At 45.2% G+C, this 26,504-nt stretch overlaps 1 protein-coding gene across 4 annotated transcripts in view; it reads right to left on the reverse strand.

Annotated features, from left to right (window-relative positions):
* RHOT1 (ras homolog family member T1) overlaps positions 1-26,504 on the reverse strand; it is a 394,200-nt gene that overhangs the window by 316,015 nt on the left and 51,681 nt on the right. For all 4 annotated transcript variants that reach the window (XM_069199969.1, XM_069199971.1, XM_069199970.1 and 1 more), the window contains exon 2: positions 24,980-25,038. In XM_069199969.1, coding sequence (XP_069056070.1) covers positions 24,980-25,038 — 59 coding nt within the window. The remainder of the gene's footprint in view (positions 1-24,979; positions 25,039-26,504) is intronic.

The raw sequence follows: 26,504 nt of genomic DNA on the forward strand, positions 1-26,504 counted from the left end.
AGCCTCCTTCCAGTTAGTGACAGGAATGGGTGTGAAACCAATGCTGGATCCCGGAATGCTAAACATTTCTGAAAACTAGACAAAATTCTGAATTCAGCAAGGGGTCATTTGTGTAGATCCTACAAGGTTTTCCTACAGAAAATAACAGCTGAAATAAAAAAATATTGAAATTGAGCTGAAAACAACAGCCATTTTTCTTTATGTTTTACTCTGTAACTTTTTCCTGCGATGTCAGATTTCTGAAAGCAATATACCGTTTTGTCTGCTGGACTCTTCTGGTTGCGGGGATATAAAGGGCTTGTAGGTTCATCAAGAACCCTAGGTACCCAGAGCCAATAAATAAGCTGCACCCTGCAGTTGGTTTTCATTCTATACTGGGTATACAGCAATTCATTTGCTGAAATATGAAGAGTGAAAAAGAGGTATCAAGAAAACCTTTGCATTTCCAAAATGGGATCAAGATAAGGTTTTGAGGAGCAGTGGTTATTTGCACATCGCTGAATTCCGAGGTGCCCATACTAGCATGTGAATTGCAGGGCATTTCTCAAATAGACGTCTTTTTTACACACTCTCTTATATTTGGAAGGAAAAAATGTAGAGAAAGATAAGGGGCAATAACACTTGTTTTGCTATTCTGTGTTCCCCCAAGTCTCCCGATAAAAATGATACCTCACTTGTGTGGGTAGGCCTAGTGCCCGCGACAGGAAATGCCCCAAAACACAACATGGACACATCCTATTTTTTTATAGAAAACACAGCTGTTTTTTCCAAAGTGCCTACCTGTAGATTTTGGCCTCTAGCTCAGCCGGCACCTAGGGAAACCTACCAAACCTGTGCATTTCTGAAAACTAGAGACCTAGGGCAATCCAAGGAGGGGTGACTCGCGGGGCTCGGACCAGGTTCTGTTACCCAGAATCCTTTGCAAACCTCAAAAAGTGGCTAACAAAACAAGTTTTCCTCACATTTCGGTGACAGAAAGTTCTGGAATCTGAGAGGAGCCACAAATTTCCTTCCACCCAGCGTTCCCCCAAGTCTCCCGATAAAAATGATACCTCACTTGTGTGGGTAGGCCTAGCGCCCGCGACAGGAAACGCCCCAAAGCGCAACGTGGACACATCAAAATTTTTGGAAGAAAACAGAGGTGTTTTTTGAGAAGTGCCTACCTGTAGATTTTGGCCTCTAGCTCAGCCGGCACCTAGGGAAACCTACCAAACCTGTGCATTTCTGAAAACTAGAGACCTAGGGCAATCCAAGGAGGGGTGACTCGCGGGGCTCGGACCAGGTTCTGTTACCCACAATCCTTTGCAAACCTCAAAAAGTGGCTAAAAAAACAAGTTTTCCTCACATTTCGGTGACAGAAAGTTCTGGAATCTGAGAGGAGCCACAAATTTCCTTCCACCCGGCGTTCCCCTAAGTCTCCCGATAAAAATGATACCTCACTTGTGTGGGTAGGCCTAGCACCCGCGACAGGAAATGCCCCAAAACAGAACGTGGACACATCACATTTTTTCATAGAAAACAGTGCCTACCTGTGGATTTTGGCCTCTAGCTCAGCCGGCACCTGGGGAAACCTAGCAAACCAGCACATTTTTGTAAACTAGAAACCCAGGGGAATCCAAGATGAGGTGACTTGTGGGGCTCGGACCAGGTTCTGTTACCCAGAATCCTTTGCAAACCTCAAAATGTGGCTAAAATACCACGTTTTCCACACATTTCGGTGACAGAAAGTTCTGGAATCTGAGGGGAGCCACAAATTTCCTTCCACCCAGCGTTCCCCCAAGTCTCCCGATAAATATGATACCTCACTTGTGTGGTTAGGCCTGGTGCCTGCGACAGGAATAGATCACACAACGGTCAATGTTGGTCCTTACGTGAGGCAGCTGTTGACCCTGGGGTGATCCATTCCTGACACAGGCACTAGGTGTAGGCACTCAAGTGGGGTAGTGTTTTTATCAGGACAGGTGAGGAGTCACTGGGTGGTAGGAATGTTGTGGATCCCAGCATATTCCTGTAGTTTGTGTGACAGAAATGCGAGAAAAATAGAGTTTTTTCTCAACATTTCAGCTTTGCAGGGTATTCTGGGTAAGAAAACTTTGGGGAATCCACACAAGTCACACCTCTGTGGACTCCCCCGAATGTCTAGTTTCCAGAAATGTTTGGGTTTAGTGTGTTTCTCTATATGGCCGCCGAATCCAGGACCAAAAACACAGGTGCCTGCCTTACAAAACCAGTTTGTTTTGCCATAGACAATTTTGATGTCTCCACAATATGATTTGGGTGGTGGAATTTGGGGCTGAACTAAATTGGTGAGCTCCCAAGAGAGCACTCTCTCTCTGCTTGCCGCCGCATTCACCTGCTCTCTGGGTTGGCCTAACCCACTATTACCCAGTTGCACGAACAGCTTGCGAAGGGACAGCAGGACTGTCCTCATCACCTCCCTCATAATGTACTGGAAGAGGAGTTTTCGAATGGGACTCCTCTGACTGAAAAATCACTCCCAGAGTCTGCGCCATTGTCCTATCCCTCAGATGCTGTCTCAGTATCTGATGTCTCAGTCTCTGATCCTATGTCAGAGCGGTCCTCTATAACCCGAGTGCAGGCAGCAGTCATCCATCAAGATGCCATCTCTGCTATTGGCTAAACTGTTGCTCTAAAACACTAGCCTACGTAGACAGTCACAAAATCGATGGTGTGTGTGAGATACGTGCAACAGTAGAGGCCACCTTACCTGCGCTTCTTCCCTCAATCAGCACGTACTTTCAAGACACTCAAAAAACACCTTGTCACATACCATTCGTCACAGTCTTTAGCACCTCCTGCGCCCAGTCCAACAATCATTATTGGTGCTCCCACTCCCTCCTCCTCGGATTCCCTCATTACCACCCAGCAAAAGTGCCCTTCATCTCTCCATAGACTTTACTAATGTACTCAGCTATTTACATAAAATACAGATGTGCTCTTTGCAGTAGGCATATAAACCTTCTGCGCTTCTTTATGGCACTAAAACTGCCACTAGACAAGTCGGACCCTTTTCCCCCCAGGGAAACCACACACATATTGACAAAAGTGATGTATATATGACAGCCAACCACCTGAAACTCAACTCAAGCAAAACCGAAATAATCCTCTTTGGCCCTCACCAAAAAAACCTGGGACCCCCCCATGGTGGCCCACCACGCAAGGCCCTGCACCCACCCCCGCCAACTACGCACGCAACCTCAGCATCATCCTAGACTCCTCCCTCTCTATGACCCAACAAATCAACGCTCTTACCTCCTCATGCTTCAACAAACTCCGTATACTGAAAAACATTAAAATGGATCCCCACAGAGACCAGAAAAACTGTCACTCACGCACTCATCAGCAGCAGGCTTGATTACAGAAACGCCCTCTACGCCGGCACCACTCTAAAACTCAAGTGCAAACTACACGCATCCAGAACTCAGCAGCACGACTCATCCTCGACCTCCACCGACACGAACACATCTCTCCACACCTCAAATCCCTCCACTGGCTCCCCATTGACAAAAGGATCACCTTCAAGATCCTCATCCTCACACACAAATCACTCCACAACACAGGCCCTGCCTACCTCAACGAGAGTCACCTTCCACACCCCCACACGAAACGTCCGTTCAGCTGACCTCTCTCTCGCCTCTGACCCCCGCATCAAACACACCACCACCGGGGGCAGATCCTTCTCCTACATTGCACCCAAAACATGGAACGCACTCACAACCCACATTCGCAAGACCCAAAACCTACTTCTTTTCAGGAAGGGCCTCAAAACCTGGCTTTTTGAACAGTGAACCTCCTAGCCCCTTTCCCTCCCCCCCGTCCCCCCCCCCAGCGCCTTGAGACCCTCACAGGTGAGTAGCGCGCTTTATAAATCTCTTTGATACAGATCTACCAATATATATATATATATATAAATATATATCTACATAGATATATCTATAGATATATCCATGTACCTAGATATATCTATCTACATAGATATATATATAGATATATACATATATTTTTTTTTAGTTGTTGTATGGTTTCCTTGGGGGCCAAAATGGCCCCCAGGGAAACCCTACAACATCTAAAAAAAAAATTGCCACGGGCGACCCCCTGTCATTTCATTGTTTTTTTTTTTTTAAATCCCCTGGGGGGGGGGGGCGCGATCGCGCCCCCCCCCCTCCCCAGGGGGCACCTACCTTTTTATTTTTTTCGGAAAATTATCCGGGGGGGGGGCGGCCCGTTTTCCGGGGGGGGGCTGCCCCCCAAAAGTGAAATCCCTGGTGTCTAGTGGGGTTTCCTGGCCCCCGATCGCAGCTGTGCTGCGATCGGGGGCCAGGAAACCGTTTCAGAAGGCCTCATAAGAAAGGGGAGACTCTCCCCTTTCTTACGAGGCCTTCTGAAACTGTTTCTGGCCCCCGATCGCAGCACAGCTGCGATCGGGGGCCAGAAACAGTTTCAGAAGGCCTCGTAAGAAAGGGGAGAGTCTCCCCTTTCTTACGAGGCCTTTTCAAAATGTTTCCTGACCCCCCCGATCGCAGCTGTGCTGCGATCGGGGGAGCCAGGAAACCTGAAAGTGTTTCCTAGCCCCCGATCGCAGCACAGCTGCGACCGGGGGCCAGGAAACACTTTCAGGAAGGCCTCGTAAGAAAGGGGAGAGTCTCCCCTTTCTTACGAGGCCTTCCTGAAAGTGTTTCCTGGCCCCCGATCGCAGCCTTCCCGAACGTGAAAAAGGCCGTTTTCCCCATGAAAGCAGGAAGCGGCCGCAAGGCTGCTTCCTGCTTTCATGGGGAAAACACCTTTGCAACGTCAGCGCGCCTCGCGGCGCGCTGACGTCACAAAGGGGCGGGTGGGGGGCGGGGGGAGACACGGTAGCTTCCGTGTCTCCCGGGGGGGGGAAAAAATAAAAAATAAATCCTCGGGTGCGACGCACCCGAGGATTTATTAATGCCCTTCCTGGTGTCGGCCACTGGTCGTGACCCGCACCAGGGAGGGTGTGTGGGCATCGGCCAGTGGCCGACGCCCGCACCTAAGCGGTTAATAAAGAAAGATTGCAACATAAAAAATAAATGCAAGGTCTATTTCACCTTTGGCAAAATCAAATGCATTCATATTTCCTAGGTTAATAAAATATAATCAAACACTCAGTACAGTTTTAGTCACTACTAATATCTGGGATACGATGGATACAAAACAGTCTTTAAAAGGAAGTTTGCACATCAAAGAAGACTGTTTGACAGTAACTTTTCATCTTTAATGGAAAAAAAACATTATGGTCTGTGCCTTTAGCAGCCCAACCAATTAGTTTTAAATTACATACGCACTTTACATTTCTAGTTATGACAAATGATAATATTCTCAAACAAATAGTTTCTAAAGACAACTGTCTCTAAATCAGGTTGTATAAAAATTGCCCATGTTTATTGATGTTAGGCCTTTTCCAGTCACTGAAGTTGTTTTCCTCAAATTAATGTCAATATTTTAAGTTTCAGGCAGTATTCACAAATATTGTTATAAACTGGATCCTGTCAGCTTGAGAAACCAAAAAACACATTGGTGCCACTTTTGTCACTATTCACCATCACTGCACTGTCTTTTGGAGCACCTATGTAATACATCTTTTGTATACAATAGGAAAATACCATAATGCAAAAACTGTTCTTTCATACATGTATGCGGTCACATTTTTACACTAAGGAAGAATAGGTTTAAGCTTCATCCGAGGCAATCACTTTTTTTTGTTTACTATTTTCCCAGGTTTCCAAAAAGACAAGGTCGCCCAGTATAATTTTTCTTGCCTGCTTGGCATTATTCCTTGTGTAATCAGATCCCGAGTGACACACACTAGCATTCAGCAATTTTATATCTGGAAAAAGGCCCACCTTTATAAAGAAATGACCAGAACTTGGGAAATTCCTGTGAAACTTGTTACGGATTATTCTGCCTTTAAAATAATTGACTGCATATTTTTTGTCCAATTACAGATGGAAATGTATCCTATTAGAAGGAAAAGTCCCTTGCATGGTAACAGACATACACTACTGCCCAGAGTAACCCGTCTGCATGGATATCAGGATCTCTGGTGCTGATTTTTAATCATGGACGGACATTGATCATGCGCGTCCACTGTGACCTACACCTGCGGAAGCGCAAGGCGAGAGACAAGTGGTTGGAGGTGCGAGTGCGGCGGCCGTAGTTAGCTGCTGCAGAGAGTGTGCCCTGTGGACCTCGCAGAAGTGGCCCGGCTAGTGCTGGGTGCGGCTTGCGAGTGGCTGCAGAGTGCCCTGTCCTAAGCCTAAGCCCCTGCTTTACGCCCGTGTCTTGGGTTGTTTCATTTTTATACTGTTGAAAAAAAAAATTCACACCCATGGCGCCCATTTCAACTACCATGCCTAAAAAACACCTACAACTTGCCGGTGACCTATGGCATGAGATGTTATAGATCATTTAAAACCATCACAAGTTGGTAGGAAGACAACCTGGACTTTACGTTACTAGGACTTCAGTGAAGGGTAGGGTGGACTGGTGTAATTACACAGACTGTATGTGCTTGTCTCTTGCTTGGGTCAGGGGGAGTGAGGTGGAGCTAGAGTCAGCTGATAAAGTATTTAAACTGAGGTAGGGTTGTGAAAGACAAATGCATATATGGACAAATAAGAGGAGGGGGTTACAAGCTGCACAAAAATCAAATACAGTGAAGGCAAACCATGGGAGGGAAAGTTTGTCTCTAATTTCACCTACTGCACGAATGTTTGCAAACAGTGACAAAAGTACCGGAGAAATTAGATTTTCTTAATGATCCAGTAGATATTATTTTCTCTACCCCCAGGATTCCACTTCCTTTTCGGCGCCCATTACACTAGTAAAAACTAGTCCCCTACAATTGCAGGGATTAAAGGGGGAGCCTTAAGGTAAATTGTCCGAAAAAAGTCCGGAAAATGAGGGTGTGGATAACAAGGAGGACAGTAAGGAATCTGGGTGGGGTCCAGTTACTGTTTTGGACCTTTTATCAATATTGCCAGAGTCCCTCGCACATCAAAATCCAGAAAACGGAATCAAAGCTCTGTTGTATGGGGAATGGGAATCCACCACCTGTGGAAGCAAATGTGGTGATCAACAATAAAATAAAAAGGGTACTGACACCAGAGATGAAAATGAACGAGGAAATGAGTGGGGTTCTTTTAACTCGAAGAGGCTGGAATGCGATGCAAGGAAACTCACCTATATTGAGAAACAAACAGCACGGGCAGAACTTACAAGTATTGCCAGTACTGCCAGGTTCAAGTGTGAGAATCCTGATCAAAAAGGCTAGCCATCCACAGTTGAAGATTCGGAAATGGTTTGGAAACTACTGTTTAAGACATCGCAACTCATACTTGAGGCGCTAACCTATCAATCAAATAAAATGGATGTACACATTGATTTGTGGAATTGAATAGTCAACTGAATTTCGGGCACTGACCAGAAGCTGGCAGAGTTAAATATTTTGATCACTTGTGCACAAACCATTGCTGCTTCATCTAAAATTGAGTATATGTGTGCTCCGGTGGTCAATAAATTAGAGACGATACCAGAGGTTTTAACATCTACAATTGAGGACATATGATTACAGTATGCAGGCCCTAATTTAAAATCGCAAGGGGGAGTGGAACAGTGATTACTTCCTATACCGGATGGTCAACAAATCCAGGAAAGCAATAAGTGGGCACTTCTAAAAGTAGAAAAAGAAGTTGAATTTATTGAGGCACAGAGCAAGACAGGGTACAAAGCTTCGCCGTACGGTACACATTTAGGGGACAAAGGTGAGTCCATGGTGGATACACAGCAAGTATTAAATGGCTCCAGACTTCAAAGCATCCATCTGTCATCAGAGTGTCAAATGACCCAAAAAAAAAACAGCAAAAGAAATTGCGCAAAGCTGTAAATAAGCGGAGAACAAACACCCCAACCTTGCAGGTTTTTAGTGTTGCGAAGCAGGAAGAAAAAAGGACGAGAGACTATTGCTGCTGCGGAACAAACTGAATTAGAAAATAGACATTTTTTTCAAATTCTTTTTTTTTTTTTTTAACTTTGGATGGTCAAGCAACAGGGGCATTAAGTGTAGAATCAAAGAAAGTAGACAATACTTTAGTAACCCCATCTCAGAAGGTGAATGCGAATCCTGAAATGCAACATGCGGCGTGTGAATTGGAAAATAAGGATCCAAGGGTACAACAATTAAAATCGATCATAAACATCGCAGAAGTAAACAAGCATTTGCAATGCAATGCGTCTCGCGTTTGCTCGAGCTAGATCAATTAGCATTGTAAACTCCTAACTAGACTTTTCTTGCCACATAAATCGAAATTGAAAAGTAAGACAGTTTCACATAACGGGACTTTTCTTGCTATATAAACTGAACTGTAAAAGTTTCATATTAGCAAGCTGACGGCCGGCAACAACCCCAAGCAAACACACAAATGGAAATAAAAGTTTGGTCTTAGTGAAACCTATCGGCAAAAGTGCAAGTATCCATGTAACCGGCAAAAGTGCAATTAACTACGTAACAGGATTGATGTCATGCAAAGCGCTCGACTTCTGCCCAGTGAGATCGCACTGCGAAAAAAGAGAACAAGTAGTCCAGAAACCAGATGGAAAACAGCGAGCCTCGTATGTTTTCAGTACTTGGTCGCTGCGCTCGAGGAGGGCTAAACACCGGAAAAGGCATGAGGTATGCATGCCTTTCACTAATGAAAGCAAGCAGATTTTAAAAGGCAAGACCACAAACCAATGAAAGAGACTGACGTGACATGGGCGTGGTTTGAAGCCCAAAGAGAGATTACAACACGGGACGGAGCGCTGTGCGCTCACCCCTAGAAAGGGGATCTTGAACACACCATAACATAGGTATTGGCGCAGGATGGTAATGCAGAAGTACAGAATGCAGTAGCCCTTGAATCAATTTGCAGAGTCGATTCATCAGTAAAGCATGAGGAATTCTCTCTTCAATTACATAAATCCTCGTGCAAAACAATCTTTACTCCTACATATAAATCGAGAGGTCAGCATGATATACTGAACCAAGGGAACATTTTGAATTTATTACATGCAATTCCATCATTAACATATATTATTTTGAGCACTATATGACCAATTGAGTTTGTTGGTCCAACTGAGGGGAGTGCACAGGAGGCTCCACTGGTTACATGGCAAAACAGCTCAAAGGCACAAGTTGTTTAGAAGGGAAAAGATGTTATGGCAGATTGGGAAATTGAACTAAACTTCCCTCCTACTGACGCATATCCAGTGCCTTTCGCTATAGCAGAAGCAAAATCAGCAGCTTTGCATTATAGGGATAAACAGCCCTATTCAGTGTTGAGAGCAGCAAAAGTTAAGACATCTAAGTATATGAGCCACATTATTCAATAATAAAATTGACCAAAAAGGGGAATAAAGGTAAACCTAGGATGGCTAACTGCAGCACTGCATGGTAGGCAAGGTAACTGACCAAATTGGAGCAATGTAATAAATCAACAGCAAGATCCCTGGCAGCATGAGAGACTAACGATCTGCTCATGGAATATCAATGGTGTGCGAACTAAAACTCAAGGAAAACATATTTCATAATTACTGAAAAATAATATGTCTTCAAGAAACATGGGCTCTTGAAAAATTTGATCTAACTGTTTCCATGTTATTATTTTTTTTTCTTTTTTCACACCAGCAGTTTAGACAAAAAATCTGGGACGCCCAAAGGGAGGGCTAGCTATCTTTGTGAATACAGCACTAAAGTTGAAGGTATACCAGGTGAAATTTGAGGATATTAATATATTTTAGTGGTCAAACTTACAAACTGGAAAAAAGATTGTAAAACTTTGTCATATATGAATGTTTATGTACCCTCCAATACAACAAATCTGTGATAATATGGGAGCTCCTTAACGTGATTTTGGCTCGATTGCAGAAACCCTGTTTTCATAATATAATAATAAAAGGGGGTTAATGTGTAAATTTACACGTGTGGATCAGATAATCCAGCAAGATTATCTTTGGTTGGTACCACCACAAGCAACGACAGACCTTAGTAGAAGGCCACAAGATCAAAGGGCGATTCATTAGTAAAATATTTAAGTCTTTAGGTATGCGTGTGATAAATGGCAGGTATCAGTCAGATACAGCACCAGAGTGGACTTATTACTCACCCTTATCGAACTCCATACTAGATTACACAGTGTTTATGCTCTCATTGTTGGAGTTGTGTTAGAAATGGGGTCTCTAGTTGGCAGAGGTATACACCCTTGTTCAAGTAGGGAACAGAACACAATCCAAATTATACTGTGCCCACCCTCTGGTAGCTTGGCCCTGAGCAGTCAGGCTTAACTTAGAAGACAATGTGTAAATATTTGTGCAATACATAATACAGTAACACAGTGACAACACCAACAAAATACACCAGACAAGTTTAGAAAAATAGATAATGTTTATCTCAATAAAGTAAGGTCAAAACGACAAAGATTCAATAAGCACAATTTGAAATGTGACTTTTTAAAAGGTTTAAAAGAGCCTTAATCCTTAGAAAAAACAGTTCTCTTTTTTACACACAGTACCTGGTATGTGTAAAAAAATGACGACGCACAGAGACCACAGAGGAGGAGAAGCGTGGAAGAATAGGGTTTTGCGTCAAATTTTCCAACACAGCACAGACGATGCATTGTTTCTTTCCACACAGCAAGAGGCTTGCGTAGTTTTTCGGCATGCAGTCTTGGCTCCTCACTGCGGTCTGGGGATATTTTGATACTCAGGGACGATGCAGTGAAAATCCTTGATCCGCTGGAAGAAGGCACGGGCACTGCGTCGATCTGGTAGAGAATGCGTCAAATCTTCCATCAAAAGGCAGGCACTGCGTCGAATTTCCAGTCCGGAAGTCGGGCCGCATGGTTCTGTGTGGCAATTTCTCAGTCGCAATGCAGTCCTCGCATCGATTTTGGCGAGCAGTGCGTTGATTATCAACGCACAAGGAGTTTTGTGAGGAGATTAAGTGGCCCTGAGATTTCAGAAACCTGGAGGCTAGCTCAAACCAAGCCCTTGGAGAGCACTTTTGGGGAAGGCAGAGTCCTTCTCAGCAAAGTCAGAAGGCAGCAGTCCTTCTTACCAAAGCAGTCCACATGAGTCCTTTGGGCAGCCAGGCAGCTCCTCTGACAAGGTGCAGGTGCAGGTCCAGAAGTGTCTGGTTTGGCGGGGTCAGAGATCCAGTTTATATACCCAAGAATGCCTTTACAGTGGGGGAGACTTCAAAGAGTGGTTTTGAAGTACACAAGTTCCCCTTTCAGTTCAGTCCTGTCTGCCAGGGGTTTAGGTGTCCATTGTGTGAGGGCAGGTCACTGGCCTTTGAAATGTAAGTGTCAGGCCCTCCACCATTCCAGCCCAGGAAGACCCATTCAATATGTAGATGAATGCAGGTGTGACTGGGTGTCTTGTGTTTGTGGTTGTCTGGGTGAAATGCACAAGGAAGCGGTCAACCAACACAGACCAGACGTTGACTTGAGACATGCTGTAAGGCACAGATAGTTTTAAGTGCAAAGAAATGCTCAATTTCTGAAAGTGGCATTTCTAAAATAGTAATATAAAATCCAACCTCACCAATAAGCAGGATTTTTCATTACCATTGTGGCCATACTAAATATGACCTGGTTACATCTCTCAGATCAGAATCTACCACTCAAAGTATACGAGGGCTGACCTAATGCCAATCTACGAAAGGAGCAGGCCTCACAGTAGTGGAAAACAAATTTAGGAGTTTTTCCACTACCAAGACATCTAAAACACATATGTACATGTGCTGCCTTTTTTTCTTACATAGCACCCTGTCCTACGGGTTGCCTAGGGTCTATCTTGGGACTGACATATGTAGGAAAAGGGGAGTTTAAGATGTCAGTCTCTTCTCTTGGTCTAAGAAAGGAAAGTAATCGATTTAGGAGAAGGGTTGGGAACAATCCAGAAGATAAAGGGCTGTGCTGTGTTCTTGCTCAATTAAATAAAGCCTTTCGAAAAGTAGTATGGGACGAAACAAAAAGAGCAAAAGATACTTTTGGGGCACAGGTGTTATGTCGATCAAAACAAAAAACTCAAGGGACTTTTGGAAGCTAATAAACAACTTAAACCATGCTGATGCCCAAATAGTTAGCTCTAATGTAGCTGCAGAGATTTGGGTGAACTATGTGACAGAGTTTGTCAAAACATCCCCTTTAGCGATGGAGGTGGAAAACTTCACATTCACTAATAGCAGAAAGGTGAATGTAGAAGCTAATGTGGTTGTTCCTTGTAGATTCTCAGAAGAGCAAGTAAATAAAATATAGCTATCCGCAAGGCAAGATGGGGCCCCCCGGACCAAATGAATAACTTAATTTCTTTTTAGGTCTAATTCAAAATTTTGGGTGCCAGTTCTAACTTCTGTTTATAATTGTTCACTGCAACAGCAGATTGTACCAAATTCATGGTGGGGGTCAATAATAAACCCTATATTTAAGAAAGGAAACAGGCATCACCCCGAAAACTACAGTTTAAATTAACTTCATGATATTGAAGCTAAACCTTTGCCAGCTTATTATTAGGAGATCTTTTGAGCTGGGCAGCGGATATTAATGTTGTTCCTTGGAACCAAACAGGTTTTATACAGGGGGAAGGTACTGTCTTAAATATATTCACACTGTTGTTGCTAATGGACAAACAGAAATGTAGAAAGCAACCTCTGAATCTTAGTTATGACAACTTTAAGTCGGCTTTTGACTCTGTAGATCGGAATCTGCTTTGGAAAAAAACTCTCTCCTGGGCTTCTTAATGCAATTCAGCTTTTGTACACTAATACGTGGGTTAGAATATGTGTTGGGGATGGAGCTATGCATTCCAGGATAGTTTTAACTTAATAGGGCTTAAAACAAGGATGTGTCCTTGTCCCTTATGTATTTAATTTGTTTTTAGCAGATTTAAAATGAGCTCAATATAGTAAACTCTCATGCACCCAGAGATTAGGTTCTCTTTCCATCTCTAATCTGCTTTATGCGGATGATGTCATTCTGCTTGGTCAGACAAAGGTGGGGCTACAACGTCTCATTGAAAAATTATCAGTCTTCTCTTTGAAAAACTGAATGACAATCAATTTAAATAAGACAAAGGTGATGGAATGTAGTATTCATAAAAGCCATAAATGGTGTTTAAGTGGTACACAAGTAGAGTAGGTACGGACCTATATATACCTGCCATTCTCTTAGACAATAATGGATGCTTTAGTCAGCATAAACGAGAGCTAAAGAGGAAAGGTATGTCTTTGAGCTTGGCTTTTAGTATTTTAAAAACATCTTTGGTCAGCCCAACGCTTTGCACCACTATTAAAAGTTATAGTGGCTAAGCTTGCGCTAAGTATAACATATGGAAGTGAAGCTATTTGTAGTAGAGTTGCAGCCTGTTTTAATGTCATTACAATTAATGTGTATAAGCGACCCTTTCACTTCCAGTTGTATGCATCACCGGCACAAATACATCTTGAGTTTGGCTTAGTTAATCAGCTAATGACCAGGAGATAGGTCTATGTAAAGATCTGGTATAAAATAAGAGTGGCAAAATGAAATGAAAAAATAGGAACATATGGAAGAGGGAGGTATTTAAGGGGTCTTTCAGCTTAGGTAAAAATGATGAGAAACCTTATTCATTTTTTATGTATTTGCTCAGCCTTGGTTCAAGAAGGAAGAATCCTGTTAAAGTGTCTTTTTAATCACGAGGTATACGAACATGTAGGCAAACGGTAATTGCATGACTTAGGCAAACTTTTTTTATTTTTTTTAATATAACCAAATTTTATTAATTTTTTTGAATAACAATGTGTCATATATAGGAAGACAGATCCCAAATTCTCATTTTCACATTCTAATGCAAGTATACGGATGAGCAGGTTGAGATCGTACATAAGACAATTACTGATTGCGTTCATGCAAGACCTAGCCACACGTCCCAGATTGTATTTTATTTATCCTCACATCCCCTTGCCATATAAACTGGTCTTTCTATTAGGGCACTCCAGTCCATTTCCCCTCTTCCAGAGTTGCACCGAAGGGGGAGTCTTAGATGCCCAGAGTCCAGCAATGTCCCTTTTTGCAATTGGTAGGGCCATGCCCACAAGTGTTAGGATCGCACAAGAATTTCCAACGCCCTCCACCACCCGCACCAGGGCCATCCTGGGGGAGGAGACCAGTGAGAGGTCTAACTGGATGGAGAGTTTGTCAGGATTTGCGTCAAGTACTGCTGAATTGCAGGGCAGGACCACACCACATGAAAGAAAGCTGCTGGCAAATGGGTGCACTTGTTACAATGGGGGTCCAGTCTGACCACAGCCCGGAAAAGCCTAGCTGGGGTCAAGTGGGCACAGTGCAGGTAGTACGTCTGCACCATGCGTAATCTAGCTGAGATTGTAAGGACTCACGGCGCCATCAGCACGTCTCGCCAGTCGTCATCCTCTAGTGGGCCAATCCAGGAGTTTCAGCGAGCCCGCAGGGGATGGAGGAACATGGAAGTGTACAGCACAAGTGTGCGGTAGATCTGTGAGATTCCCACAGTTCCCAGGGCCCCCATCAGCATTTTGGCTTCAAGAGGGCTAAATTCAGGTATGGGGGGTGTCATTAACAATATGTGTTCTAAGTGCATGTCTAAGTTGCAGGAATTTCCGAAATTGTGTCTGGGCCAGAGCATATGTTTCTTGAAGCTTCTAAACTGGCAACCACCCGTAGCCACTGTCCGTGCCATAAGGGGGTAGATTGTGTGATTCGGCCCCACCACCCAGTCAGTCAGTTCTTGAGCAATCCACCAACTAAGTAAGACCTGGCTAGTAACATCAGGCATGGTTTTAGGGATGGGGCTTCCATAGAGCATCCTTATAAGATGTGGGAACCCACATTATGGATAATTCCAGATGATAGGTTGGATCGTCTAATCCCCCAGTGAGCCAGTCGTTGATGATGAGGAGTCGGACGGCTAAGTAGTAGCAGTATAAGTTGGACATGGCTAGGCCACCATTGTACACGTCGTGTTGGCATGTGTCCCGTGATAGGTGTTGACGGCCATCGTGTCCCATAAAGGAGCGGGCCATAGCGTCCATCTCTCTGAACCACTAACAAGGGAGCCAGAGGGGAAGGTTTTTAAGAATGTATGGGAACTGGTGCAGAATGAGCATTTTATGTAATGCAATACAAGCATCTACCATCGCTCCAGCTCCACTTTCACCTCCGGGTAAGAGGGGTGAGGTTAAGGGCCCTGGTCAAAGTCGGGTTGAGTCTTATTTTCATGCCAAGGTGGTTAAAACTTAGTCGTCAGATGGGAATGGTCTTCTGCCAGTCCATCTGGTCACAAGACTCCGACAACGGCACCAGGTGGGATTTCTTAAAATTCACCTTAAGGCCAGAGACCTCCCCAAATAGGCACAGCAGCTGGAGACATCTGGGTCCGCTCGACTCCGGCCGCGACAAATAGAGCAGACCATCATCTGCATAAAGCGCAACGCGGTTCTCCCCTCCCCCTGCCCACTGCCCACTGCCAACCCTTCATGAAGACGTCTCTACGGACCATCTGAGCACGCGGCTCAATAGCTAGGGCAAGGAGGAGAAGGGATAGGGGCATCCCTGCCTTGTGCCCCTCCTGATAGGGAAAACTTCAGTGAGTTTCCCGTTCACTAAAACCCAGACAGTTGGCGCCTGATATAGAAGGCAGTCCATGGAAATCAATAAGGAGGAGGACCAGTGGGGAGAGGAGCCCATGTCTGTGTGCCAGGGCCACGTGTAGCCTCCGCAGGCAGAGTCTAGTGCTGCGAGTGGGCATGAAGCCGCACTGGTCGGGAGGCACCAGATGTCGTAAGTTTGTTTTAAGGTGGGTGGCCAGTATGTTAGGGAAGATCTTGATTTCACTGTTGATTAGTGATGGCGGTCGGTCGTCTGCGCAGGATGTAGAAGGGGGCTCGGACTTAGGCAGCACCACTATCGTAGCCTGGTCCAAGTCGTGCGGGAAGGCACTGCTCTCCAATGCCTCTGTGTAGAGACCATGAAGTGGAGGTAGTAAAAGGTCTCGAATTTTGTGTAGTACCCTGTTGGGTTCCCATCAGGGCCGGGGATTTTCCTGGGTCTTAGATTCGTGATGGCTTCCCCGAGTTCTTCTAGCTTTATGGGATCATCAAGACCCCTACTGACTGAAGCTGGGAGGGTCGGCATATCTATCTCAGTTAGGAGCGGCATTTGCAGTTCAATGTTGGGCCTGGGCACAACCGTATATAAGGCAGTGTAATACTGTGCAAACCTATCTGCTATATCTTGCGGGCCATATAAGCTGTCCCCAGGTCGTCTAGTAATTCAGGGATCATGCCCCCCCATCTGTGATCTGGTTGCCAACCAGTAAAGGAGTTTGTTTTTGTCTCCCCAGCCATAGATACGGGCCTGGGAAGCCCACCAAATCTGTTTTGACTCCTCTAAGGAGTGGGTTCCGATTTGTTGTCGCACCATCTCTAAAGGTCACCCAGATTCTTCCTCTGCTTTCCCGAGCAGTTTGCGTTCCAACTGGAGTGGCTGGGTCTAAAGGGACATGACATGGGCCTGTCCTACCCTCTCCCGCTGTCTCCGAAGGCCCTTGGCATGGCCCCGAATTGTGCCTTTTCCAGCTGACCAGAGTGTGATACATTGCCTCATTGTCTTGGATGTAGTATGTCTCGTCTTGTAAAAAAAAACGGGCATTAATTCAGCATGTGGGACATAGGCTGAGATCAGAGTGACCTATGGTCAGAGGGATGGAGCATGATCAGAGAGCCCAGGGGCTAGTATCTGGACCTGGGTAACCCGGGAAAGGTCAGCTGCGGGGGCTAGAATCTTGTCAATGCGAGTGTGGGTGCAATGTGCTGCTGAGGTGTGGGTGTATTGCCGGTGGTGAGGGTGCCATGTCCGCCATGCATTGCATAGGCAAGTACCAGTCATCCACTTATTAAGGGACAGAGAGCGCCTACTGCGCATGTCAAACAGGGGGCCTGTGATATCAAGGGACGGGTCAAAGACTGCGTTCATATCTCTGCCGAGGAACGTTGGGCCGGTGGGCACCTGGGTCAGTAGTATGGTAAGAGTGTGGAGAAACTTGTCAAGTTCCATGGTGGGGGGCATAGACACTGAGTAGATTGATGTGGCCGTCGACCCTGCTTGTTAGTGCTACGAACCTCACTTGTGGGTCCCAACATTTCTGCTGCAGCACTAGGGGGTCGCTGCAGTGTAGGAGTATCGCCACCCCCCTGGATCCCCTTATGTACCCTGAATGGTATACCCAGTCAAAACCATAGCAGGGCAGGAACGGGCATACAGATCCCATCTCTGGACAAGTAGGACTGAGGGGCAGAGGCGCTGTGCCTGCCGCAACACAGCTGTTCTTTTAATTTTGTCCAGGAGACCATTGATGTTCCATGAGATTATATTAGTGGGAGCGATGTGGTATGGAGGAGAGAGGGAATCTCCACAGCCACTTGTAGGACATTCACATGGGCGGCCATTTGTAAGGGAAGTCTTGCGTACAGGGAGTGCAGAATTATTAGGCAAATGAGTATTTTGACCACATCATCCTCTTTATGCATGTTGTCTTACTCCAAGCTGTATAGGCTCGAAAGCCTACTACCAATTAAGCATATTAGGTGATGTGCATCTCTGTAATGAGAAGGGGTGTGGTCTAATGACATCAACACCCTATATCAGGTGTGCATAATTATTAGGCAACTTAACAAAAAACAAATATATACCCATTTCAATTATTTATTATTACCAGTGAAACCAATATAACATCTCAACATTCACAAATATACATTTCTGACATTCAAAAACAAAACAAAAACAAATCAGTGACCAATATAGCCACCTTTCTTTGCAAGGACACTCAAAAGCCTGCCATCCATGGATTCTGTCAGTGTTTTGATCTGTTCACCATCAACATTGCGTGCAGCAGCAACCACAGCCTCCCAGACACTGTTCAGAGAGGTGTACTGTTTTCCCTCCTTGTAAATCTCACATTTGATGATGGACCACAGGTTCTCAATGGGGTTCAGATCAGGTGAACAAGGAGGCCATGTCATTAGATTTCCTTCTTTTACACCCTTTCTTGCCAGCCACGCTGTGGAGTACTTGGACGCGTGTGATGGAGCATTGTCCTGCATGAAAACCATGTTTTTCTTGAAGGATGCAGACTTCTTCCTGTACCACTGCTTGAAGAAGGTGTCTTCCAGGAACTGGCAGTAGGACTGGGAGTTGAGCTTGACTCCATCCTCAACCCGAAAAGGCCCCACAAGCTCATCTTTGATGATACCAGCCCAAACCAGTACTCCACCTCCACCTTGCTGGCGTCTGAGTCGGACTAGAGCTCTCTGCCCTTTACCAATCCAGCCACGGGCCCATCTATCTGGCCCATCAAGACTCACTCTCATTTCATCAGTCCATAAAACCTTAGAAAAATCAGTCTTGAGATATTTCTTGGCCCAGTCTTGACGTTTCAGCTTGTGTGTCTTGTTCAGTGGTGGTCGTCTTTCAGCCTTTCTTACCTTGGCCATGTCTCTGAGTATTGCACACCTTGTGCTTTTGGGCACTCCAGTGATGTTGCAGCTCTGAAATATGGCCAAACTGGTGGCAAGTGGCATCGTGGCAGCTGCACGCTTGACTTTTCTCAGTTCATGGGCAGTTATTTTGCGCCTTGGTTTTTCCACACGCTTCTTGCGACCCTGTTGACTATTTTGAATGAAACGCTTGATTGTTCGATGATCACGCTTCAGAAGCTTTGCAAATTTAAGAGTGCTGCATCCCTCTGCAAGATATCTCACTATTTTTGACTTTTCTAAGCCTGTCAAGTCCTTCTTTTGACCCATTTTGCCAAAGGAAAGGAAGTTGCCTAATAATTATGCACACCTGATATAGGGTGTTGATGTCATTAGACCACACCCCTTCTCATTACAGAGATGCACATCACCTAATATGCTTAATTGGTAGTAGGCTTTCGAGCCTATACAGCTTGGAGTAAGACAACATGCATAAAGAGGATGATGTGGTCAAAATACTCATTTGCCTAATAATTCTGCACTCCCTGTATGTATAGTGTCTGAGGTACTCAAGTGTATCTTCCCGTCTGTAACATCAAGGTGGAAAGGGGAGTAGACAAATACAAACTTAACAATTCAATCATACATTGGTAGAACCCTCCCAACTACCCCTCCCCTCCCATCCCATCGAAGAAGCATCTGTCGTCCCAAAAACAGTATGTTGACGTGTGGTGGACCCCTCCGGTAAAATCAGATCTTATATGTACGCTACTGGTGGACTCATGCAGAGCCCATTGTCATCTTGTTAGTTAGTCAAATAGGTGGGGTTTGGCTCAGTCTGTCCTTCTCTTCCAAAGGCGCCTGCCCCTGGGGCACCGACTCCTGGGTGGTGTCTTTCTGTCGCTGGGGTGACAGGGAGGAAGTCCCGCCCCAAGGGATTGCGAGGCCCTCTGGGATCAGCACCTTCTGAGACGGGAGCCAGCCAGAGGATCCCTGGAGCAACCAGGCTCCCCCGGAGCCGTCTTGGGTGCACTGGTGGATGTTTGCTTGGGAGGGAGTGGGATCCCCACTAAATCCCTCCGAAGTGATTGCTCCTTCGTTGCCCATTCCCAAGCCGCCTGCGGCGTATCAAAAAAGTATGTTCTACAAGCATGCAGCACCTTAAGGCGAGCTGGGAAGAGGAGCATATATTTCAGTTGCAGTGCCCTTAGTTTCTGCTTAACCTGCTTGTAAGAGCATTGTTTGGTCTGAACCTCCCGGAAATAGACTGGAACCATCAAAATCTTCATATTTTGATATTGGATGTCCGGCTGAGCTCTAGCATCATGCAGGATGGCGTCCCTATCTCAGTAATTGAGGAGGCGAGCGATGAATGCCTGCGGTGGCGCTCCAGGCGGGGGCCTAGCAGAGAGAGGCCTGTGCGCACGCTCGATGGCGAACAATGGGGACAGCTTGTCTGGAGGCATCCATGTTTTAATCCACACCTCAAGAAAGTCGGCAGGGCAGGACCCTCGGACGTCTCTGGAAATCCCACAAAGCACAGGTTATTCCGTCTTGAATGGTTTTCAGCATCATCTGTGCATTGTTGTAGTTCGTGGGTGTGAGTTAGGAAAAAGGACACATTGGTCTTAAGGTCGCGAACCTCGTCTTCCACTGAAGATACACCTGTTTCACGTGTTTTTACCTCGGTTTAGTATAAAGCTGGCATTACAGCTTGGTGGCTTTTGCTATGCAACTAGATCTATGTTATACTCAGTTATGTGTGTTTATGTAAATCGATCTGCTCTTGCTTGATTTGCACATTTGTAATTAGTTGGAGATTGATTTTATTTTTATTAATATTTTAAATTATGCTTCATAAGAATATTTACTTTTAAAAATGTGGGGTGTCCTATAATAGGAAATAGAGAGGATGGTTAGATAAAGTTATTGCAAAGAGTCTTTTTATGTCGGCTTAAATGTATTTTGAGTGTGATGGAATTTTATTTTGTTTTTATACATTTGTTAAATATATAGTTGTTTCTGTAATGTGTTTAATTAGCTTAGCAATAGATACAATACCTGTGTGAAGCCACGATTCACTACGCTTACAGTCGTAGATGACTATTACCGTTGACACAAGCGCAGTAATGGTAGTATACTTGTTTTCTGTTTAGCGTGAGCAGACCTTTTTACCTGTCCCACAGGAGTGACCTCTAGCTAGTGCTTAATTTGAGCCGGTGGTTTCAGGTGAGGGGCACTTTTTTTGGAGGGTCGGAACTTAGTTTTCTGCATCAGGCATTTACTGTGAGCAAAAGAAAAATGTGGGAAACGTGGAGGAAGAGAAAAACGAAAACTTGTTGCAAAGGGAGAAAGCAGAAACCTGCAAGAGTGGGATGAAGAGGTAGGGAGTGCCTGTAAATCGATTAAAGAGACCAAAGATGGCTCGCACATTTAAATGCAGCATCTGCATGTTTCAAAAGAGAGCTTTGGGCACGGCACATTTTTATTTACAAATCAAGCACTGCGCCTACCAGCACACTCATGTAAATTTCTGCTGCTGTGTACTTAACCCACCCTTGGTCTACTTGGTGACTGTGTGTATGCTGAGATGTTCGAGTGCTTGAGCATGGTACACAACTTAGAGGCCTCTGGGTTCCCTTGGGAAGTCCATAGCCTGGAAAGGCTAGTAGAGGTGAGGACTGCAACCCCCAGACAAGAGATGTGGATTTCTGACATTCCTGAGGGCTGGGTTCATATACATTGGAGGAAGGGGAGCAGAAATTCCTCTATGCACCTCAAAGGTCTCTTTGATTCGAAGAATTGTTACTGGTAAGTAGGACCTTGGCTCTTTTCCAGGGAGACGATGGGTCTTATAAGGCTGACATTGTAGGACATGGGAATCTTGAGAGAGGGGAGCTTTGAAACTTTGTGAGGCCTATTTCAATAAAGGCTGACAGCCAGGTCTGATACCTGGTTAGTTCCTTGGCCTGTATCAAGGGTCAACCTGAATTGGACCCACCCCTCTTTGGCAGACTGTCCCTTCGTACAGGGCAGAGGAGAGGGCACTTTAAAGGAGCCGACATCAACAACCCGAGTTTCAAAGCACCAGACCCCTAGGGCCAGATGTACAAAGAGTAGGAATAATGATTTTATCTGAATTGCTATTCCTTCTGTATGAAACTTTATGTTGATTCCTAGTGGATCGCAAACCAGCCTACCACATTATTATTAATGGGCAGGTCGCAGTTTCCAACCCATTAGGAATTCCTGACATCACAGGGATACTGGTCTGCTGAGTTCAGCAGACCACCACGTTTGTGGTTGCCTTTGAATAAAGGATTTTTTTGTTGAAATGCAAGCCATTTTCCTTAAAGGAAAACAGGATGTGTTTCAACAATAAAAATGAACATTTCGTTTTCTAATTTAAATGCAGGCAGTGGTCTACGGCACTGCCTGCTCTTAAAAATGTTTTCCAACATTCACAAAGTGGAAGGGGTCCCAAAGGGACCCCTTCCAATTTGCAAATGCTTTACAACTAACTTTGAGCTGGTGATAAAATATCAAGGTTTTGCAACCGTATTTCAATCGTAAACGTTTGATACATACCACTAGAAGTTGCTATTTGGAAGTGACGCCCTAAACATGCCCCTTCTAAATATCTATTTCTACAAACAAACCATGATTATAAAGAATCGCAGTTTGAGTGTTTGGACATTTGAAAAAGCATTTCTGTTGTTGCAAATGGCCTGATTCTGTGCCATTTGCCTCAGCAAAAATGCTTCGTACTTGTGGCACCTAATCACATCTTGTGTGTTGATTTGGTCTATGTAAGGAGAGAGCATGAGTCCCACAGGTTGTTCAACAAGACTATACATCATGGAAAACAAGATGACCAAGACTTTGAGCTGCTGAAAGCAGGCTGGGGACCACTGTCTGTTCGCCCCCTAGCAGGGTGAGGGGCCAACACCCAGGAAGCCAAGAATACTTGCCCTAGTGCCTGGTGCACCAGTATTCTGTCTGCCTGCCAAGACCAGTGTGCCCTGTGATGAGGAGGAGAGAACTTGGAAAAGCCTATAGGGAACGTGGTACTGTTGAGGTGCCCGATCTGGTCAGGACAGATGTTGAGAGAGACATCCATCCACTTACAGACGGCAGTAGCTCCCATCAGGGCTTCTGTGAAGTTTCAGGCCGTGGCCTTTGCCCAGTTCTGCTGATTTCATTGAGCCTAGTGCCCACTCAGTGACCCCCATATGCCATGAGAAGGCCACAAGGAATGCTGGGGCTGTCGCACAGTACAACCAACCTCGTTAGGGAAGCCACCGGTGCCCTCCCCCAAATATGCACGAATGGAGTTACTAGGACCATTAGGGCAGTCACCTGTGACGAAGGAGGCCCTGCGACCAGCATAGGAACTCAAGGTTAAGATCCAAAGCCACCCTGCAGCACTGGCTCAGCCCTAGCACATTATAGAAACCGCAAAGGAGAAGCCGCCTGCTGCACCTGGAAGCGGACGCTGACTGTGACCACCTGAGCGGGCTACCCCGCTGACTGCGGGAAGACATTGCGGGAGTGTGGTAAGACGCACCCTGGATTCCTGCCAATTTTCACGCTATATTTGGGCAAGACTTGCACAAGCTCAGCACATTAGCACCATTGAGAACTGAACTTTCAGGGTTGCAAACAGACTTTGTAGCGCACTAAAAGTGCGGGCAGCACCTGTGGGGTTGGCTTCAGGGAACTGCCAGGGGCACGTTTGTTAGCCTGGAAGGAGCAGAGAGGACCTGTTGGGTTGGGAGCACTGCCCATGTCAGTGTGCTAACACGGATATATTGTCAGTGCTCATTCTTTTGTTGCTGCATAATAATTTCTGTGGTTAACATACTGCTTTACTTACAAAAATTAGACTGAACAACCAGATTACTAGGTCACTGTGGGTGCTTTGAGGGTTGTGCCTTTGTGTCACTTGCCCTTACCTCTGTATACATCTGACTGCTCCACCAGCGCTACCGCTGAAGGGGTAGTACTTAGCCAGGTTAGTGAGGGTTCATTGTAGATTAAGCCCGAGAACAGCAGGAGTAGAAGACTGCAACCCTACAGTTGGGCCCAAGACCCCTATTGCCCCACGGCCCTCTGTAAGAGATTTTGACATAGTAACATCCAGGACTTCAAATAGGAGAAAGATAGTTTTTCTTGTAAAAGAAAATATAGGCTTATTCAATGGTTTATCAGAGGAGGGTTGTTAACAACAATGCCTTTACCAGAGTAAGAGTAAACATGACTGCAATTTTTCTTTTATTATTTAGCAATCTTTGAAAAGGAAAGACCCGTGGTCACCAAAAATGATTTTGCATATTATCGCCTTCATTCACATCTTTTCATTATTTGATTTTAATCGGTTGCAAGTTTAAACTTTAGAAACCTACACAAGTCATTGAAGCAAACACATTATAACATTATTGCACCCCAAAGCAAAGAAAACATTCTTATGGTGTATTGCATCAATGTTGGTATGTAGGCATGTAAAGAGGGTGGTTATCTACCTAGTACATGCATTACTCTAAAATCAAAGGAGGACTAACCCATACAGAAATAGATTTCATGACAGCTGTCCAGAGAAGCCAACTGATCCTCTGCAATCAAGGGAATCAGGTTTTAGTCACCGCTTCTTAACCAGTAGCATACTGCATGCTAGGACTTGCAAGCCCATGTTTATGAGCGAAGGAAGCACTCAATTCCCAGCATGTAAAGTGCTGGTGTTAAAAGAGTCACAACTGGGTAAATGTGCTCCCAATGGCAACAGGCAACTTAAAACTATGTACTTGCTTATGAAAGCTAGGAAGGCAGTGGCAAAACAATCTCACGTCAGGTTTGTGCAGCTGGGTGAGGCTATCTGCACACAGGCATGGAATTGAGAGAGACTTGGCTTGTGTGCCCAAGAACTGACTTTCAGCCAAGGGAAGCGGAGCATCTTATAGAGTGGGCAGAGAGAGAGATAGAGAGAGACTGTGGGTAGGACTATGCAGGTAAATGTATTTGTTTTGGTGTGGGAAGGACTGCTTTATGGAGAAGATGTATTGAATGGTTCATGGAATAAAAAGACAAAGTTGGAGTATTCTAATAAGATACACATCTTCGCTTGAATTAGACTAGGAAGGGAGATAGCTTATGAGTCCGGCTGAATTTATAGTTTTGAATAATCAGGCACCTATGCCTGATGAGACAGTAACACTTATTAGTTCTCCGTAAACATGTGCTTAATGTTTAGCATTCTCTTCTCACAGGGGGCAACATTTTTCTACCAAATGACAAAAATGAACATGCACAGTTACTATTAGCTCCATTCAAAATGTTTATCTTAAGATCTAGACCAGATATACAAAGAAATGCGTATAGTCAACTCTGGCAGATAGCTCAAAAGTAACTTCCTACCTCATCCGGAAACTCCTCACTGACCAAGGACATTATCAGTGACGTCTTCCCTACGCGAGCTGTGGAAAAAAACAAAAAAACAAAACATAAGGAACACAATCATCTTTCTGTGATCTTTGAGTCCATACGGTAACCTCCACTTCCAAAAAGAAAGCTACCAGGAGTCTGGGGTTGCCAAAAGGCAACATGCCACGCTACCTAGAACTCACTAATAAAAAAATAAACACTGTGAAAACAAACAATAATTATTTCCAAATATTATAACAAGTAAGCAGCTTTTACACATGGACAAGAAAAAGGACTGTAAAATTGTAAAATCATTCATTTTAAAAAATATATAAATATATATTTTTATCAGCATTTTAACAACTTTGCACACGTACACAATAAATTAGCACAACATTGTATTCTTTTCCATCAAGCCTCCATAGGGAATAAGATCACAAGTCATTCAGTGCATGTTTACAAGATACCGCAGTACATATCAGTACCCATAGGTCCCCCTTTCGCCCTAACAGTCCCAAAAGGTTACAGTCAAGGGGAAGCTACAAGGGAGAGCATTCAAATGTGCAGTGCATCAGAGTAGTACAACGACAGGGGGCGTGGCCAAGATGGCGACGTGAAAGGACGCTCTAAAGTGAGCTCCGTCCACAGCCGGCAAAAGATCCTGATAAAGCAACGAAATCCCAGATATTGCACATGAAAACTACCGTAAATGAGTGCAATATGGAAAACACAATAAGAAAAAACGAACAACGGAAACCCACGACGCAGTGAGAGCGGACCGGACGTCCTGCAAAGGAGCCGAGGCGGCGCCCGCACGGGGGGCCTACCTGAATCGGGAGAAATCCGACCGGTGGAGCTGGACGAGACGGAGGTGAGGAGCGCACAGCCAGAGACATATATCGAGGCTTTAACTCGCACCGCTGCTAACGCCACTACCCACGCCAAGACCACTTGCGGAGCTAGGCCCAGGGCGAGCGGAACCACCTAGCGACGAGGGCTCAAAATCGCTTAAACCTGGACGTGATCGGCGGGGTAATACGGAGCAAAGGGCCTAAAGAAACGATGGAGGTGAGGTAGAGCCCCGACCGCTGGCCGCGCTGAGACCCGCAGACGACACAGACATTGGTGGACGTACGCAATAAGCACCGACGCTTAAATCAACCTGACAAATCGGACGGAGCACACGGCGCGGCGCCACTCCACTATAGTTGCACATTTCTGAAGTTCTTCTACGGCTGGCACAGAGAGGCTCACTAGTGTGGAAGTCGTCGAGGAGCGTTGGCCGGATGTCAGAGGATAGACACGGCTGAGTGGGGAGCTGGGCGACCCATGGGGTGACCGCTGCATGCACGTGCAGAATGGCGGGGTTCTCGACCTCATCTAGCCCCAAAATCGGGACATATCACCAAACACACGAGCAGATACAACTATAAAATCAGGACCACCGGATAGAACGACGTTATTGATCAATGGTCCTGAGACGAGTTGCTACCACGGAGGACAAGCTGCATAAACTTAG

The sequence above is a fragment of the Pleurodeles waltl genome, chromosome 7 (genome assembly GCF_031143425.1).
Source record: "Pleurodeles waltl isolate 20211129_DDA chromosome 7, aPleWal1.hap1.20221129, whole genome shotgun sequence".
Lineage (NCBI taxonomy): Eukaryota > Metazoa > Chordata > Amphibia > Caudata > Salamandridae > Pleurodeles > Pleurodeles waltl.